At 33.5% G+C, this 19,811-nt stretch overlaps 1 protein-coding gene across 6 annotated transcripts in view; it reads left to right on the top strand.

The window, feature by feature from the left end:
• The window catches only part of MAP4K5 (mitogen-activated protein kinase kinase kinase kinase 5), a 113,999-nt gene that overhangs the window by 65,587 nt on the left and 28,601 nt on the right, over nt 1–19,811 (top strand). For all 6 annotated transcript variants that reach the window (XM_053224448.1, XM_053224450.1, XM_027065680.2 and 3 more), the window contains 8 exons: nt 1,105–1,236; nt 3,635–3,697; nt 5,735–5,816; nt 6,884–7,000; nt 11,866–11,944; nt 17,016–17,074; nt 18,091–18,158; nt 19,504–19,546. In XM_053224448.1, coding sequence (XP_053080423.1) covers nt 1,105–1,236; nt 3,635–3,697; nt 5,735–5,816; nt 6,884–7,000; nt 11,866–11,944; nt 17,016–17,074; nt 18,091–18,158; nt 19,504–19,546 — 643 coding nt within the window. The remainder of the gene's footprint in view (nt 1–1,104; nt 1,237–3,634; nt 3,698–5,734; nt 5,817–6,883; nt 7,001–11,865; nt 11,945–17,015; nt 17,075–18,090; nt 18,159–19,503; nt 19,547–19,811) is intronic.

Genomic DNA, 19,811 nt, shown 5'->3' with positions numbered 1-19,811 from the left:
AAATAGTAAACATTAAAAAAAGAATATTTCCCCTTAGTAATATCTACACTTTATAACATCAATTGCCATTATTATAAACCACTGAATCCCAAACAGGTAACTCCAACTAAGCCACTAAGTTGACCTTTAATCTTAGATATATTCACAGTTGTTTGATAATAGCTCTACTTCAATATCCACAAGCATTTTATACTTATATCAGTCTCTTCAGTCAACCCCTTTCATTCAGTCCCCTCTGCCACTGCCTTTGAAAAGTCATTTATCATTTTTCCCTTGTATTTTTGAAATTGTCTTCCAACTCATTCACCTGACTTTGGTTTTAGCTCCTCTCATACTGTCCTTCCTATTGCCATGAGTTTCAGAACAAGTTTATATCCAAAATTAAATCTTGTATTTTCACAATAAAATCTAAACTTCATTGTATAATCAGTAGGGCATTCGTTACCTAGCTCCTATGTCTGAGGTTCATTTTGCAAATACTTTTTAAATCCTCTCAAACTTTTATAAAATAAATTCATCCCAGACTGAATTACTAAAAAGTGATCATGTATTTGGACAAGAGTTAATACTCTCCGTTTCTGTACTTATCATAGACTCCTAACAAGCAGCTTATGGCTCCATACCTGTCTGTAGGTCATACATTGAGTAGCATTGTCCTGTCACCTTTCCAGATGTTCCGTGCTCTTTTCCTGTCTCCCTGTATTTGCACTTGTTTCCTCTAACTAAAATGTTGAGGCTCCTCACTCACCTTACCTCCCTGCTGATTCATTCTCAAGTCTCACCTCCTTTGGGAGCATTTCTGACCTTCATGGGGATTTAGGTATTCTTTCTTTTCCCATATTATATGACAAGATTCACAAAACAGAAACTAAAGTAAGACAACCAAATTTTTCCTCAGAGCACTAGTCTTCAGAGAAGATGGAAGATTTTTAAATGATGAGTTTGAAAAGAGTATATCTTTATACATGTGGTCTTTATTAAGTCTTTCCTAGTAAATGTCTCTCAGCCTCTTTCCCTCTAGAAGTTGAGTGAATATAACAAAAAAGAGCAGATTTCATATCATTTTTAAAAAATAAAAATGTTATATTCACTGATTGCTTCTAGGATGGCCCCAGAAGTTGCAGCAGTAGAAAAGAATGGCGGCTACAACCAACTCTGTGATATCTGGGCAGTAGGAATAACAGCAATTGAACTTGGAGAGCTTCAACCACCTATGTTTGATCTCCATCCAATGAGGTGTTCTCACTATTTACAATTATTCAGTTATTAATGAAGTCTTTGGAGAGAATTAAATATTGATAACTTGAGTATTTCCAGCTCATTTTCAAGTATGTTGAAATAGTAAAGGTGTTGTAAAGGACTTAGGGGTAATCAGTTGCACCCAATACCTGCTCTCTTGTGTTGTTTCCTAAGACAATGTGGAGTGAATCATCTGTACTATTTAAAGCTGTTTCATTAAGCAAATCTCCCTTAATCATACTAGAATTAGCAGTTATCATTTGTAAAGTTTTTTTAAGTCTTTACATTCTTCCATCAATTGTTTCTTTTTCTGTTCTAAGTGGAATTATGAGCAAATGATAGGATGTAGGTGACATTTTTTTTCTATTCTTTTTTTGATTTTTATTTTGTCTAGGGATAATTAAGAGGTAGTTACACTTAGTATAATTATTATTTACATTTTAGGGTATATTGTCTCTCAAAAAAATATTTGATGGCCTTTGAAAGTGCTTTTATATTTTGAAGTAAAAGATGAATTGAGCTAAAATTTAAGCTTTTAAAGTATAAAGTTGAAAATAGTATAAAGTTGAAAAGAAAATCAACAGAGTGCAGAAAGTATTCTTCTAGCAAGATAGACAATGGATACATGTATATATACATAAGGAATTTATTTAGAGACTCTGAAGGCAAAAGATAGACTGTTAATGAGCAAGTACCAAATACAAAGAAACTTGGAAAACTATTGGACTTCTCAAGTAACTAAAGATACAAAAGTTAAAAGATACCTACTTTTTGTTGGAATACCATTATGTACAGACCTTTAGGATGTTACTTGTTAGGAGCAGTACAAATGTTTCTGTGATTCTACTACTTAGAAAATTATACTTAGGAAATAACCCAAGGGAAAAAAAAGCTAAGAATTATTCATTCCAGGTTAACAGTAGAAAAAAATCTGAGTGTCCAATAGTTGGTGAATTAATCTTTTTTCTTAATTTTTTAATGAATTGTTAAGCAAAAATTTTCAACAGTTAAAGGTAGCTGTTACATATGCATAAACCAAAGCAACATGGAAAATTGATTATTAGTGAAAAAACAATCTATTATTACCTAATTATTGGTTAGCATTTAGATAAAGACTAAAGAAGAGCAGATTTAAAAGAATGCCTCACAGTTGTAAGAATATAAACTTTATATATGAATCATTTCATCTTTAAAAAGATAAACATCTTTGGTATTTAAAACTGAGTTTGGGGGCGCCTGGGTGGCTCAGTTGATTAAGCGTCCAACTTGGTCTCAGGTCATAATCTCATAGTTTGTGAGTTCGAGCCCCACATCGGGCTCTGTGCTGACAGCTCGGAGTCTGGAGCCTGCTTCAGATTCTGCGTCTCCCTCTCTCTCTGCCCCTTCCCTGGTCGTGCTCTGTCTCTCTCTCCCTCAAAAATAAATAAAACATAAAAAAATAAAAATTTATTTAAAAAAGACGGGTTTGCTTGGAAACCTATAAAGGGTTTTGTTGGAAAAACTGAAATAGAGCATTTTAGAACTTTTCTTAAATCTTCCATCCTTCTACCCCCAGAGTCCCTAGAAAATGAGTCAAAGGTGAATTCATACTGAAAGAAAGTCCTCTTGCAGGTTGATTTCTGTATTATTAATAATGAGAGAATCTGGTAAGTTATTGTCCAAAAGAGGGGAACAGACTAGGAAGTAGATATAATTTGCTTGTATACCCAAGACAATTATAGAGGCAAATCTTCCACTAAGCATACAACCTAATGTTAGAGTAACACATCATCTCTGTGTTATAGAATGGTATTTAATTACTATACATGCTTATATCTAAGATATAATATTAGTTATATATGTTAAAAGTATAGTGATAAAATTCTTCTCTAATATTTGGTAGCTTTGCCTTATGAATAAGAGCTTGTTTGAAAATGAAATATCTAGGTGATGGGCATTGAAGAGGGCATCTTTTGGGATGAGCACTGGGTGTTGTATGGAAACCAATTTGACAATAAATTTCATATATTAAAAAAATTAAAAATTAAAAATAAAAAAAAGAAAGAAAATGAAATATCTATTGGCTATCTAAAATATAAAAATTTAGTGTCCAGGGGCTCCTGTCTGGCTCAGTTTGTAGAGCATGAGACTCTTAATCTTGGGGCTGTGAATTTGAGCCCCATGTTGGGCATAGAGATAACATACATACATATATATGTACATACATAAAACTACATTATCAATAAACTTAATAAATAAGTAAAATATTAAATTAATTTTCATATTCCATACCAGTATTCATCAGTGTCTACGTATGTAGTAATTTGTAAATGGATTACAGAATATTCATTCTGATTATTAGATGAGGTAATCAAAGTATTTCAATATTGCCCTTTAACTGAAATTTTTATTCCAGGGCCCTCTTCTTAATGTCAAAAAGTAATTTTCAGCCTCCAAAACTAAAGGACAAAACAAAATGGTAAGTTAATGAATATATAGATTTATAGAATTTTGCCGTTGGAAAGGAGATAGGTTCAGTTCTCTTATAAGTGATGAAACTGAATTGCAGCAATGTGGATGGAACTGGAAGGTATTATGCTAAGTGAAATAAGTCATTCAGAGAAAGATACCATACATTTTCACTCATATGTGGAACTTGAGAAACTTAACCGAAGACCATGGGGAAGGGAAGGGGAAAAAAAATAGTTACAGAGAGGGAGGGAGGCAAACCATAAGAGACTTTTTAAGTACAGAGAACAAACTGAGGGTTGATGGGGGAGGGTGGGGTGGAGAAGAGGGGAAAATGGGTGATGGGCATTGAGGAGGGCGCTTGTTGGGATGAGCACTGGGTGTTGTATGTAAGCGATGAACCTCAGGAATCTACCCCTAAAACCAAGAGCACACTGTACACACTCTATGTTAGCCAGTTTGACAATAAATTACATTTTGGAAAAATGATGAAACTGAAGTCCAGAGCCTTTAAATAGTTTACTTGCAGTTACATATCTAATTTACTCACAGAGCTGTGGCCAGGATCTGGGTTATATTCTTGACAGTTCCAGTTGCTTAGGAACTTAGAGTAACAAGGAATAAGAACAAGCCCATGTCAGTCCAAAAGATTTTTATAATCTCCTGCTCTGGTAAAACTCTGATCATTTTCTTAGTGTTTTGGAGGCTTGGGTAAGAGGTGTGGTGAGGAAAGGATTGGAAATGGGTATATTAAAAATTTGGAGATTTATATCTTTGCCTTGCATTCTGTTACTTGTTAATTATATGTTAACTTTTATGGAAGGTGATATGAAAAGGTTTCCCAGATACCATGACACTTAATCACTGTTGATTTTTCTCTACCTTCCTTACCTAATATTCAAAATTTTACTATTTATTTTCATCCTAATCTCTTCTTTCTCTACGTAAAGCAGTTTGCCTTTTCTTAAAGTCCATTAGGATATCTTTAATTGGATGATAAAAATTGAAAATTATTTTTCTGGTAATGTATTCCCATGCATTTAATAAAAGAAACCATGCAAATAAAAGTTTCCAATCTTCATCTAGATTTCATGGATCTTTTGGTGTGGGAGGTACATGGGTTCCCCAAATTCTGTATGTATATTCTTCTAGGGAGACAGTCCATATCTTGTTTCATATTTTAAGAGACCTGTCCGCCAAACAGGTTCTGAACTACTGTTTTATGTTTTATTGACCTGTCTGTGCAAAGTATTACTTAGGAGCCAGGACATTCTGGAGATGATGCCAGGAGTGAAAGGAAAATCACACTGGAAATAAAGGAGTTTATATCCTACTGTGGCTGTATTCTTTTGTGTTGATAAGAGTTTCTTCCTGATTCTTGTTACCCTAAGTTCCTAAGCAATTGGAACTGGAGGGCTTTATGGCAGGAATGACTCAATATTCATTCAGGAATGAATGACCACAGGCTGTTACCATTGGAGTACTTTTGCCAATCTCAGGTACTCTGGTTCCACGTTATCTCCGCCACAAGCCACCAAATGTAATGCAGTGATTTGATTTCTCTGCAAGAGAGCTGCTGTGTGGATGCCCTTGTTCCTAAGAAATTCAGTGACCTTATAATGATTTAAATAATCTTTTACATTACCAATCCTACCTCCATGCCATTCTTCTGGTATAGGAAAACATTTATATATTTTATAAATTAAGCAGTGGGAAAAAGCCATTTTGATTCCTAAGTGGCACCTAGAATAAATACTAGATTTTAAATCCTATAATACCCATTTCTAGTTTTTTGTGTATTTTTTAGAGATGGTATGTTACTATTTCTTGTAACTAATTTCATTTTACTTAATAGATGAAACTGACACCTGTTTTCAAGGGGTATACTGTTCTTTGGGTCTTGTTTTTTGGCTTATATAGAGCTAAGAGGCCTAAGAAAAATCATGTGTTTCAGACTTTCTAACTGCTTATAAGTTAGTTTTATTTAGTAACATTAAAAAACTAATACTAGTGAAATATTTTTGTACATGTCTCTTTTTATTTGAAGGTCATCAACATTCCATAATTTTGTCAAAATAGCACTAACCAAAAACCCCAAAAAAAGACCAACTGCTGAAAGACTTCTGACTGTAAGTCATTGAAATTATAGGGGAATTTTCTGTAGTCAATGCAGTAAGTAGGCATATCACTCGAACAAAGTATTTAAGATTTTTAATATAAAAATTTAGTGATCTCTTACTGCAGGGGTCTGCAGACTTTTTGGGAAGAGCCAGGTAGTAAATGTCTTGGGCTTTGGGGCCATACAGTCTCTGTAGCAACTACTCAGTTTTGCCATTTAAGCACAAAAGCTACCAAAGACAGTACAATTGAATGGGCATGGCTTTTATACTCAAAACTTTATTCACAAAAAGAGGCAGTGCCCCAGGTTTTGCCCATGGGCTTTAGTTTGCCAACCCCTGCTTTAGAGAAAACTCTTAAAAATGTTGCTATCACCTAAAATTAATTGCCTTTTTTCGGTTTCTTATGTAAATATAGAATGTTCTGTGTATATATGTATTTGTAAAATATTTTTAGAAAAAGTTCATGATTACAACAATTTAAGGAAACTTTATTTAAATATCAAAATTTAACTGTTTGTCTTTTTACATTTACATAATGTTACTAAATTAAATGTATGCATATATGGAATACACATGCTTTTTTCTTATTATGATGTGATATTCACTTGCATATATATCACGATAGTGACATGAGTAATGAATGTCAGTTGTTATAGCCAAGGTTGCAATTTTGCAACCCAATATAGATAACTTAGAAAAATTATTCATGTTGGGGTGCCTGGCTGGCTCAGTGAGTAGAGGATGTGACTCTTAATCTCAGGGTCATGAGTTCAAGCCCTATGTTGGGCACGGAACCTACTTAAAATTAAAAAAAAAAAATGATTCATGTCATAAACTTACTCCACAAGGGTGCTGCAGTTTTATAATATACAATTATGGTTTCTCTGATACTTTTACTAGTACGTTCTCTAATTTATTTGTATTAGTAGGCTTCCATATGCTTGTTTTTGATAGTTACTGAATGAAAAAGTACAAATAACATTTTCTACGAACCATTGATGTAAAAGCATATTCATGAAGTTTTGTTTTGTTTTGTTTTGTTTTGTTTTGTTTTGTTTTGTTTTGTTTTGACTTAGCATACATTTGTAGGGCAGCCAGGTCTCTCTAGGGCCCTCGCAGTTGAACTGCTCGACAAAGTGAATAATCCAGACAACCATGCACACTACACTGAAGGAGATGATGATGACTTTGAGGTAAAGAGGTTTTCAGTCTAATATTTGAAAATAAATATTTAATATGGCCTTAATGTTTATTTTCTAATTTACTCTTTTTTAAGTTAGCTACAACAGATTTAGCTACAAAGATTAATTAGCAATGTAAACTAAACTTACCCTGCATATAATTACCAGGTAATACTTTAAAAAAAATTGTGGTATTACATAAATAACTGGTTGACACTTTTTCTGGAAAGAACTAGGATTACTAATCTAATTAAAACCATTTATATCATTTTCTTTTCATAGTTGGTTTGCCAAAAGTTGAGAGGTAGCTAAGATTAGAATCAGATCATTTTCCCCTCCCAGAAATTGGGAGGTGCTTTCCCTTCTCCCCAAACCTCAGATTCTGTAGTGAGAGCTTGATCTTTCTCTAAAGAGAAAGTACATCTATTTCTAAGGAAATAAAAGAGGTTAGGAACATTGCTTTGGACCAAGAGAACAAAAGTTTAGCCAAAGCACATGCACATATTATTTTTCACTGAAGAGACTCTCTAGAAATCTAATTGGCCATTTTTTATTTCTCTATTATACAGATTATTAACAATATAAATATATTTTTTAAAAGTTGAGGTTCCCATAGAAATTTTATCCTTTCCAATACTTGTTCAGGACAATTATATATTATTACATGTAGAGCTATTCCTACATTTTCCTTCTCTGAAAATATTCTGAAGTCTTTTTGAATATATTATATTTAACATCAAAACTTGTAAATCATGAATGAGGGACTTCCTGCCCATTAGCAGGTACCTACTAGGCTTGCATAAAGCACAGCTGAACTTTTCCACCAGTGTCTCTTCCTCTCCTTTTAGGATTTCTTTTTATTTCTATGATTGTGTCCTCATTTCCCTTTATGCCTTTATTTCCTTTTATATCTCTACCTTCACTTCTGGCAAGACAATAGGACCATACTTTTTGTGTTATTTATTTGTTGAAGGAAATGTTTTACTTTATTTTCTTAAGTTTTGAATTATACTGTATAAGTATCGTCATAACTACTAATAACGCATTGGGGAGTCATTGTGTACCAAGTATTAGGCTAGATAATTTTTATGTTAACTCATTAAATACTCAAAACAGTTTACAACAGATTCTGTTACTATCCACATTTTATAAATGAGGATATAGCAGAGAAAGAATAGAAGTAATTTTCCCAAGATCATATGGCTAGTAAGTAGTGGAACCAGCATTTGGATCCAAGGCCCTAACTCCAAAGCCTATTGTTTTAGTTAATATGCTACCATTTCTATGTATGTGTTTAATAGAAATAGTCACTAAATAATCTTTGAAAACTAATCTTTAAAAACTAATCCTTGCCTTCTGTATAGCATAGTCTTGTCCTGTAGTAGGTATCTAATGAATATTTTGTTGAGTGTTAAATGAACTTTAACTGAAAATATTGAATAAACTCGCTATTCATAGATTTTTTAATTTAAATTATCATTTGCAGACTTGTAATAATAAGATTTTAATAAAATTATTAAAATTATTGTAACTTCAATATGAAATTGATATTATTTGATTCCCCAGTTTGTCTTTCACTGGTTATATAACTAACCAGATTCTTTTTTTTATTCCCCACATTATTTTGCTGGGCTTCCCAGATCCACTTTACCTTCTGAGTTCTCTATTTCTATTTAATGTGGTATCACTGTACTTCTCAGTTCTTGAAATCCTTGTGCCAGGTAGTTGGGGACACGATGGTGTATGAGATTGACCCAGTTCCTGCCTTGAAAGAACTTATAGTATAGTTTCATAGGAACCTCAGAAATACCACAAGTGTGATGACTGTTATGGAACAGGATATAGAGTATGCTATGGAGGCATATTTTAGGGACAGAGAAGGACTTGCTACAGAAGTGGTCTGTAAGTTGAAAATCTGCAGGATAAATTGGAATTAGAGGAAGAGGGCAGGCAGAATTGTTTTGAGCAGAGAGCATAATCGCATGTTAGAAAGCCTGGTGATAAGAGAGAAGACTGTATACTTGAGGAACTAAAGATAGTCTGGTTCGAACAGAAAACAAGGAGGGGGATAGTGGAAGATAAAGTCACAGAGCTAGACACTAGCCATTTCAAACCATGTTAAAATTTTTGGCCTTTATCAAAGGGCAGTAGAAGCCATTAAAGGGTAAAGGAGTGACATGTAATTATATGTGCATTTTTAAAAGATCTCTATGACCTCAGAATGGCGGTTCCATTTCTGAAAATCTGCTAAGAGGCTTTTGAAGTCATCTGGGATAGAGATGGTGGTGTTTTAGACTAGGAGTATAACAAGGATGGAGAAAAATGGACCAGTAAAAGAATTCTCTGAGAGAGTTGGAGATTGGATGAAGACATGAGTGTGGGGGGTGAAAAGAGATTACTCCTAGATTTTTATTTGAACGGCTGGGTGATCCTAAAAGTGCCGCCCCATTTATTGAGGTAGGAACACTAGAGTAAAATCATACTTGGGAATAAAGATGAATTCAAGTTTTATGTATAGTAATTTTGATGTTGAATAGACTTCCAAATGGAGACGTCTCACTAGAAATTAGATACGTGGTGTTAGCTTGGGGAGAAAAGTTTGGACTATAGATAGAAATTTGGGAGTCATTAAGTACAGAAGTAGTTGATACCTTAAGGAGTAAATCACTCAAGGGAAGCATGTAGAATGAGAAAACAGGAGAGGGCCTCAGACAGCATCCTAGATTTCTCCCAAAATTTAAGAATCAAGTAGGCTAAGAAGAATGGCAAAGGATTAATAAAAACCATTAAAAGAGGGAGGGAAGTTTTCAACAAGAATATTGCCTAGAAGATAAGTTAAAGAAGTCTTTGGATTTAGGTGGTGGTGCTTGAATACTTTCTTAAAAGGATAATATTCAAATTATAGAGGTGAAGCTAGATTAGAGTGGTTTGGAAAATAAGTATAGCAATACATTTATGAAATTTAGTTGTGAAAGGGAGAGGTAGGCTGAGCAGTAGTAGCTGGAGGAAAATGAGTTGGTGGGGATTTATTTAGTTATTTAGTTATTGTTTATCTGGGGGAAGTAAGTTTGAACAGGATTAAATGCTTATGAAAAGGATTCAGTAGATGGAGAGGAAAGATTCAAGAGAAACAAGGTAAATAGGCAAAGTCTCTGAGAAAGGAGGAGAGCCTGAGATCTAGATTATAATGGGAGCCTTGATCTTAGATAATGAAATGCTTTAATCTTGCACTAGAGAGGAGTATAGTTGAAGGTTGTTGTTCAAAGTTATCTTCTATTTGATGATTCTGGTTTTCCTTGTGAAGTAATGGCAAGATCATGTCTTGAAAGTCCTGACAGAAAATGAGTGGGCTTGAAGAGTGGGAAGAGAAGGTGTGAAATAGTAATTGAGGAGAATGGTTGGGTTAAATGATTGTAGTGAAGTATTTTGGGGCAAAGTTGAAGCCTCAGATGAGATTAATTTTCTGTGTGGTCTGTTGGGTAACTTTCCTCCAGTAGTGATTTGTATCCCCAGTATAAACACAAAGGTAGTTAGTTTAATTCATCTAAGGTGTCATTTTGGCATGCCAGAATACTGAAGGACAGTGGGGCAAAGGGAATTTAGGATACTGGCAAGAGATTGCTTGAAATTGTGGACCACTGGATACAAACTGGTTAAGAAGAAAAGTGAAGATAAGAGAAATGCTGATGGACAGTAAGAAGGTTAATGGGTTAATGGACTTGGGATTCCATTGTGAACACGAAGCAGTGTAATGGGAGTAAATGAGAGTGAGCTAGAAGGCTGAGAAGTTTGGAAGATAGTGTGAGTTCAAGTGTCAGAGCTGATGGGAGGGTCCATGGTGTGATCTTAGCAATCAAGAGTTCATTGAAATCTGGGAGAGTGTCTTTAGAGATGAGATCAGAAAACTTAAGTCCCAAACAATGGGCTTTTGAAGTCCCTTGGTATGATGATGGGTCTTGAAGTAGAGGAAAAAACATATGAGCTCCTGTCCATCATCAGTGATTGAGAGTGAGTCATTAGAAATTTGGTAGGTGGCAGTTGAGCTGAAGGCATAGTTTGAAGAGATCAGGAGCTTGTACCAAAGGGTGTAAAGTAGCAAGCTTCTCACTTGATTTACTGCAGTATCCTTACTCAGTCTCCCTGCATCCAGTGTTTCTCCCCTCCATATCTTCTCACACACTTACCCAATTATTCTGAAGTCTGACACCCTTTTTGTAAAATCTCCAAAAATTTTCTTTGCTGAGAAAATAAAATAGAGAGTCCTCACCTTGCATTCAGAGCCTTTCATGATCTGGCTCATCCCCAGTCTGTCTGTCCAGCTTTGTCACCTCATCCCTTAATCTTCACCAAATAATAACCAACTCCAATTCCCCTAAATGCTACCATTTCCTTTTCTTCTTGCATCACTTTGTTCATATTCTGTCTGCTGTCTAGAATGCTTCCCACACTGCTGCACATCCATTACCTACTGTCCTTGAGGCCTAGAGCAGATTACAGCTCTGTCATGAAGAACTTCTATACCCCTTCAGGTGGAAGTCATTTCTTTTTCATCTGGGCATTAATAGTAATCATCTTAATGAATGGCATTGACCATTTTCTAATCTCATTAAGTATTTGTGTGTCTTCTAGATTATAAACTCTTTGGAGATAAGATTTCTGATTTTCTTTGCATCTTTTCAATATTTCATACAGTATAAACATAGAATAAGTGAATAACCTAAAATATGTTAGTGTTCATTGTATTGTTTATGTTTATCCCGTAATTTATTAGTAGGTAGTCATGTTTGTCAGTAAATGATCATTTAGTTAAAAAGTTTGACCTTTTAACTTTATCACTGAAATTTTTTAAAGTGTGTATATTATGCTTATATTCACAGCCCCATGCAATCATTCGTCATACCATTAGATCTACAAACAGGAATGCCAGAGCTGAACGGACAGCTTCAGAAATAAATTGTATGTGTTTGGTATACATTTTCAATTGGTGGTCTCGGAGGGTTGAGCTGGGTGTTCTCGTGGGTCTTACTGGAATAATAAAATTTCAGACTAACTGAGGCTACATGCTTTAACATATCAGAATACCTTTAAAATAGAGGTTGTTTCTCTGGTTTATAATGGAATTTTCTTATTTTTTAATTAAATGGTGTTTACTTACTAATTATAGAGGTAATATATGTTCATTTTAGAAAATTTGTAAGAGGAAAAAAATAGAAAATTAACATTGCCCATAATCTCATCACCCAGCACCAACCCACAGGTAATATTTTTTTAATTGCCTCCATGTTTTTCCATGTGTGTTTTTACATGTCTGAATTTATGCTATGCATAAATTTTTTACTGAACACAGAAGCGTTTCCCATACACTAATCTGGCCCTCCTTTTTTCATTGAGTTAATACACTGTAGTTGTATAGTTTCCGATTGTTGGACATTTGGGTTGGTTTCAGTTTTTTTAGGTTACTAGGAGAGGTGTATCTTTTCTAAAATGTCTACTTAAAAGGGGAAATTGATTGTTATTCTGTAAATTAGTCATTGACAAATATTTGGTATCAGTGATATTTGTCATTTTAGCCACATTAATTTAGAAGAACAGATTTGCAAAGAAGTTTTAGGTATATTGACTTAAATGTATACTTGTTTCAAAAAAGATTTAAAGAAGTTTACAATAAAATAAGATATATAAACCCTAATGAAGGAATATAATTTATTAAATATATAGACTAATTAGAATTATTGTAGATGAACATTTTGTTGAAGTCTGAGTTTTCTTAAACCAAATATTTCTAGCTTTATACAGCTTTGGAAATATAGGTCAATAGGGAGTTAGAATGTCCTTCCTGGATCAGTTGATTCAATCAGGCTTTTCTTAGTTAAACCAGTAACCGGAGATCTTATCTCTTTGTTAATCCCAGATTGCTGATACTTCTTATGCTATCTTCTTATATAATCCCAAGTCAACTCTCTGGACTTCAAATACCATACAGAAAAGTAGCAAAGTTGCTCTTCCATTATAAAGCCATCTTCTTTATTTTATGCAGTTGTATAAATATTCAATTAATATAGTCTAATTTATCTATATTTTCTTCTATAACTTTTGGGTTTTGTGTCATATTTAGCAAGGCCTTCCTGATTTTAAGGTTATGAAAGAATTCTATTATTTTTTTCTTGTATTTTTACACTTTCACTGTTATAATATTTAATAGTTGATATACAGTATTAATTTATTTGGTAAGATGTATAAAGTTTGTATACAATTTTAGTTTCTTTTTACATGACTACCCATTTGTCTAAATACTAATTATTAAAAACTTAATATTTTTACTAATGGATTTGACATGCTACCTTTATGATGTACTAAATGACCATATATTTTTTTGGATTCTTTCCAGAAATTCTCTTATTGCATTATTATGTCTAGTCATGTGCGAATAGCATAATTTGATTATGTCTTTATAATACCTGTTAAAATCATTAAGACTAATTATCCTCCTACTCCCCTCACTCTACCTCCCCCACTTTTGTTATGATAGTTAGCTATTGTATTCTCCCCACATAAACTTAAGAATCAATGTATCTAGTTAAAAAAATTCTCAGTGTTTTTACTGAGATCTCATAAAAGGTCATGTACTAACTTTGGGAGAGTCGACACCTATAAGGTAGTCTGTCTTCTTAACTTAAAATAGGCTTTTTCAGAGGTAAGTAAGTTCAAGGCTTAGTTCTTTCATGAATGACCAGAGTACTAATGTCTTCGTGGAGTAAGCTCTGTGCTTTAAGTACCAGAAAAAATTTGATAAAGTTGAAGGTCATTTTATTGGTGATTTATCTTTAAATTTTCTTGAGTCTTCTTTTGTGTCCATCAAGAGTATTTTATAGCTTTGTTTTTATTTGTTTAATAGATTTTATATACACCTAGTTAGTTCTATTCTTAGTTTTTTGTTTCATGTTTAAAATTTGAGCTGGTAACTTACATACAGTAAAATGCTTAGGTGTACTGCATGATGAATTTTTATATATGTATACACTTATAAAACTGATTTTTGATCTGGGGATTAAAAATATAGAACATTATCAGAATCTCTGAAGGCTCCTTTCCGTATGCTCCATTACAATCGATGTCCTTCTTTCTTCATATCCTCTTGCCCTTTCCATTGCCCAGGCTAATCTCTGTTCTGATCCTTTATCACTATAGATTGGTTTTTAGCTGATCTGGGTCTTCAGATAAATAGGATATACAAAATGCACCCTTTTTGCTTGGTTTCTTTTGCTCAACATTATGTCTGTGGGAGTAATTCATGTCATGTATAGCAATCATTGTTTTCATAGTAATCATATTTCATTGTATGATCATATCATAATTTATCCATTCTTTGGTTGATGGGCATTTGATTTGTTTCCAGTTTCGGGCTATTATCACTAGTATAAGCATCCTTCCTATGTATTTTTAGTGGACATAGTAATTATTATGAGCCTGGCCTAGTCTGAAACCAAGGATAAATGTGTAGCCCAGCAAAGTCAGGTTTCTTGACTCCTGCAATGAAGGAAAACATACACCAGAGGAACTATGGAACATCTCATTAAACAAAGGAAAAGAAGAGTTACAGGGTTTTTTCTTAGGCTTTATTTATTTTGAGATAGCAGCAAGTGTGAGCTGGGGGAGGGGCAGAGAGAGAGGGAGAGAGAATTGCAAGCCCACACTGTCAGTGCAAAGCCCAACGTGGGGCTCAGTCTCACAGTGAGATCATGACCTGAACGGAAATCAAGAGTCAGACATTCAACCAACTGAGCCACCCAGGTGGCCCCAAGAAGAGTTAGAGGGTTTTGAAAAGGATAAAGTTCAAGTGAAATGTGACACTACAAAAAAGGGATGTGTATGAAAGAGTGAATATCAGGTCTAATACCATGAAAATTGACCCAGAGGCCTGTTTTGGAAACTTGGAATGTTGTATTGGGAACTCCTTTATTTGAAGATTGTATCTGTTTTCCAACTGGTTATGGTTTCTATTCTCCTGCTTCTTGTCTGGTCATTTTTTTATTATATCTTGGACATTGTGGTGCGACACTGAGTGTCTGGATTTGGTCCTCTTTATCCAAAAGGTGTTTAAAGAGTTTCTTAAGTGGTACGTCAGCTTGATCCTTTTAAGGCTTGTGACAGGTTTTACCAGATATTCAGCAGGCTCTTTCCTCTGGTTAGAAATTCAACTATCTTTCCTGGTACTGTGCGATCACCAGAATCTGCATTTAGCTCAGCACTCCTCTGCTAGCTGTTTGTGACGTACTTTGTATAATCTCGTGTTTGCTTATGGGCAATTTAGTATTCAACCAAAGACTTAAAGAGATCTCTTGGCATATTTCTGGAGCTCCTCCTTTATGCAGCTTTCTTATTTCTGGCACTCTGCCCTTCAAATTCCAACTACCTAAGCAGCTCCAATCTTCAGTCTTTGTTTCCAACACCCAGTGAGGCTGGTACTCTCTCTTTGGATTCCACTTTCTTGTGTCCTAGTTTGTAAAGTGCCTCCAGGCAGAAAGCCAGAGTGAATGTGGATCTTGCCACCATGTATTTCCTTTCTCTCAAGGACAGTGCTGTGGTATCTGTTAGCCACTGCCTCAAAACAATTGCTTCACATAATTTATGCGCACATACATGTAACACCAATGTCTTAGTTGTTTAAAGCAGAAGGAGAAATACAATTCCTGTTACCGTATTATGGCTAGAGCCTACATCATCTTAAAGAGATAAATGAGTATGTATAATAGAAGACCTCCCCATCTTTGTATTTTCATACGCCAAAGATGCACCCAAAGGTACTGCTGGTATTTTCTCTAAAACAAAACAACTTCAGGTCCCATCTACCACATAAAACAATGATATAGCATTCTGTGCCATAGTTATGGCTACAGTTTTAGAAGAGTACTTTTCTTATGTGTTAAAACATCTTCAATGTTTATGAAACTCATTTTCTCTAGGAATTTCTTTTTAAGTATTGAAACTTGCTTGTTATATAATTCTTATTATTAAAGAGTGATATTTTCTCTTTCTTTACCATACTTACACACTTGTGATTCATCTCTAGACCTGCTTGCCAGTATTTCTGGTTGTGACAAAAAAACTTTAGCTCATCTCTGTCTCAAATGAGTTGAAGTAGTGATTTCAAGTAGTGGTTTTGAGTTAAGATGTTTTTTAATTATGTTAAGAAATAAATCACTAATAAAGAGCTTTTTATTTTAGGTTATTTTTGAAAAGTAGATACTGTGTTTTATGAAATATCTTCAATCTTTTTTTGGAAATTTTTATGACAATGCTTTTATTTAATGAATTATATAAGTAATTTGTATTACTTTACAAATCTTGTTTTAGGGATAAAGACAACTGGATCCTTTTTGAAAATGATTTTTTAATGTATTTTATTTGCCAAGATTGTATTTGGGGATCTTGCATCTCTATGCTGCAAGTGTTTTTTTTTTTTTCTCTTTGATCATTTAGTCATTAGATTTTACAGTTTTAAAATTCTGTGTACTTTATGAGTAGATAATAAGCTATCCTTTTCTCTATTTTAGAATATTTCATATAAAAGAGTAGGCCAAATAAAATATACATTGAGCAAAATATAATATTAAATTTCTGAATTCCATTATAACATTTAATTTAATGTTTGTTCTTTTTCGATAATTATAGGTAATTTGGGGAGGTTCATTTCTGCCATAAAGTTGTAGCCTTAGAACAGAGTGTGCAGCCTAGACAGGGAAAATCCTTTAGTCACCATTAGTTTTCTTAGTCACCTACTTTGATTAACTTTTTTAAATCTCATACACAAAGAATTTACTAAGTAGATTTGTAGTAAGCTACCAAATTGTTACCTTCTTTTGGTAAATATAAAGAAAGGTACTCTTGCAGTAAAAAAGTGAAAAAATTTTGTCTTCTTTCTTCTTCTTTCCCCCTTCCCCTCTCCCCTATACATATGCTTCTTGCTACATTTCTGAAATTAACCCTTTAAGATAGAGTTTGTGAATATCTGTTACATATTTTGCAGTTGACAAATTACAGTTCGAACCTCCTCTGAGAAAAGAAACAGAAGCACGGGATGAAATGGTAGGAATTATTACTTCAGAAGTACTTTACACATTAAAATTTGAGAAAACTTATAGTCAGGTAAACTTTGATTAAGGATCAAAGTTATATATTCTTTCAAGCATTAATTTTGATACTGTATTTCACATATTAAAGTTTGAAAAAGCTTATAGTTAGGCATATTTTAACTAGAGTACATTTGGTAATATACCATCTTAACCATTCATATTGACCTTTCTGAATCTTTTGAAGGAGTTACATGAAGTTATTAAATATATGGAATTTGATGTTGAGCTTTAAGCTCTAGGATCTTTTTTTCTTACAGACTGTGTTAGGTTTGTAGTATATTTTTGCATTACCTTACTGTTTTTGATATTTATTTGTTAATATAGCTTCTTTTTTAACCATTGCTCTTATATTTCGAAGTTACTGTTTAGTTAAACATTTTCTTATCTAAAAGGAAAAAAGTAATAAATAGAGCAAGGTATTATCAGAGTTGCCTAGATGTTACCTTAACATTTACTTTATTTTTAAGCTTCAGTAAAGTATAATTTTTCGAAGAATTGCCTTCTGTTAATGGATCTCTTCATTCTTAACATTTGGAAGTAGTACTCTTCTTACTGTATATATTGCTATATATATAATTCACAGTTTCTATGCCAGTGGGGAAAAAATAGTAGCACCAATAAGTTAATGATAATTTAATAATATATTTCATTTTCCACACTAATGGATTAGTGATGCAGATAATTCAGAGTTATGTTTTTCTGTTTATTTGGAATATACTAGCATTGGTAAAGAGGGCTTGTCACACTGAAACTATATTCAGTATGTTTATGGAATTTCTTAAGTTTCAGTCAACAGATAATGAGTCATTGACCTAAATATGTCAAATGGCAGCAAATCTAACTGGAGATTAAAAAATTGATTGAAAGCCAAGATGATTAACAATCATGACACTGAATATTTTCTTGAATCAAATAAAATGATTAATATCTGTTATAAGGGAACATTTTAAACTATTTTTACCTTCACAGGGAGTGTCATCAGACCCAAACTTTGTATTACAATGGAATCCTTTTGTTGATGGTGCAAATACTGGCAAGTAAGTTGTTTGCTAACTTAATATTTTACTTATATTTTACTTTATATAGGAACAGTATTGGGTGGGAGCAATTTATTCTAATAAGTTTTAATTTTCATTCTTAAAAAAAAATTGTGCTCTGCCTCATATCAGTGTAAAGCTTCTGACTTTTTAATTGCCAAAAGGCATCATGTGTTGATAATTAGGTTTTCTTCTTTAAATTCAGCTTAGTGCATGTAATGTTAATTTACTGAAAGATGAGGTACATAATGTCATGGGAAAAAGTGCTGTAGGAGTCACAAAGCCCCAAATCCATTCTGCAGTATAGTTACTTTATATTCTAGACCTGTCTTCCCTCAACAGGTAAGTTACAGGGCCTGCCCAGATATTCCAAGCCTGTGCATTGCCTAGAGAGGTCTTTGGAAGTACAGATCTCTGCGGCCCCCACATTGAGCTTATAGATCTGGGGTTGGCAAACTATGACCTATAAGTCACATCTGGTCCACTGCCTATGTTTTGTACAGTCCACAAACTAGAATGGTATTTAGATTTTTTAATAATTGAAAGAAAATCCAAAGGAGAGTGATACTTTGTTATATGTGAAAATTATATAAACATTTTAGTGTCCATAAGGAAGGTTTGTTGGGATACAGCCATGCTTATTAGTTATGTATTAATGGCTGCTTTCACATTATAACAAAGAGTTAAGTACTTGTGACCACTGTATACACTGAAGTTTATAATATTTACTACTGTCTGGCCCCTTACAGAAAAAGTTTGCCAACCCTTGCAACAGAATACGGTCTTTGGGACTCGAATCTCAGAATCCTAAAAGCTTCCCAATTGATTACAATAACTCTAGATAAATAAGCGTATGGAACCAGTGAGCTAGATCAGTGATTCTTAAGTTTTGATGTGCCTGGAAGATCACCTGAAGGTTCTGATTCCATAGGTCTAGACGATACATATGGAAGTTTCAAGGTGATGCCAATATTGTTAATCTATGTACCCCACTTGGGCTAGCAAAAAAGGTTTGATGATATGGCCACTTGAATCTATGATTCACAGTGGCTTCCAACTCTAAAATTTGGAATCTGTTTTTTTACTAAGTTTAATTTTTATTACATACTAAATATGCAGAGCATAACCACAAAGTAAAAAGACTTTGTATTCATTTTATACAAATCTATTTTATAGTCCTGCTAATACAGTTTGACATAATGAGGTCTTAGGTCTTTCTATAGGTTTTAAAAATTCTCTTTATCATGATCTAAAGAATGTAAACAATTTTAATGCACATTTATTAGAGTCTCTATTTTATGTTACATTTACTACCATCTGAACTGCATTTTTCTCCTTGTGTTAGATCAACCTCAAAACGTGCAATACCACCTCCCCTACCTCCTAAGGTGAGCAACTTAAAATTTTTGAATAAATCCTTTTTTTAATAATAAAATAATTAAAAAGTAATTTCATTGAATTTGTTCAAAATTCTCTTAAATATGCTTTAGATAAATACAGTTTTTTTTCAAGAGGGGATTACAAAGATGTAAAATATATATTAAAAAACTTCCTGAGAAATACAATATTTTAATAGCTATAAGAAAAAGGTAAAAATCACATACTCATTTGAGAAAATACTCGACTACATGAAGAGGAAACAGAACGAGTTCA

Source organism: Acinonyx jubatus, chromosome B3, assembly GCF_027475565.1.
Source record: "Acinonyx jubatus isolate Ajub_Pintada_27869175 chromosome B3, VMU_Ajub_asm_v1.0, whole genome shotgun sequence".
NCBI lineage: Eukaryota > Metazoa > Chordata > Mammalia > Carnivora > Felidae > Acinonyx > Acinonyx jubatus.
Note: the sequence above shows the minus strand (reverse complement) of the source record. Positions and strands in the feature narration are given on the sequence as shown.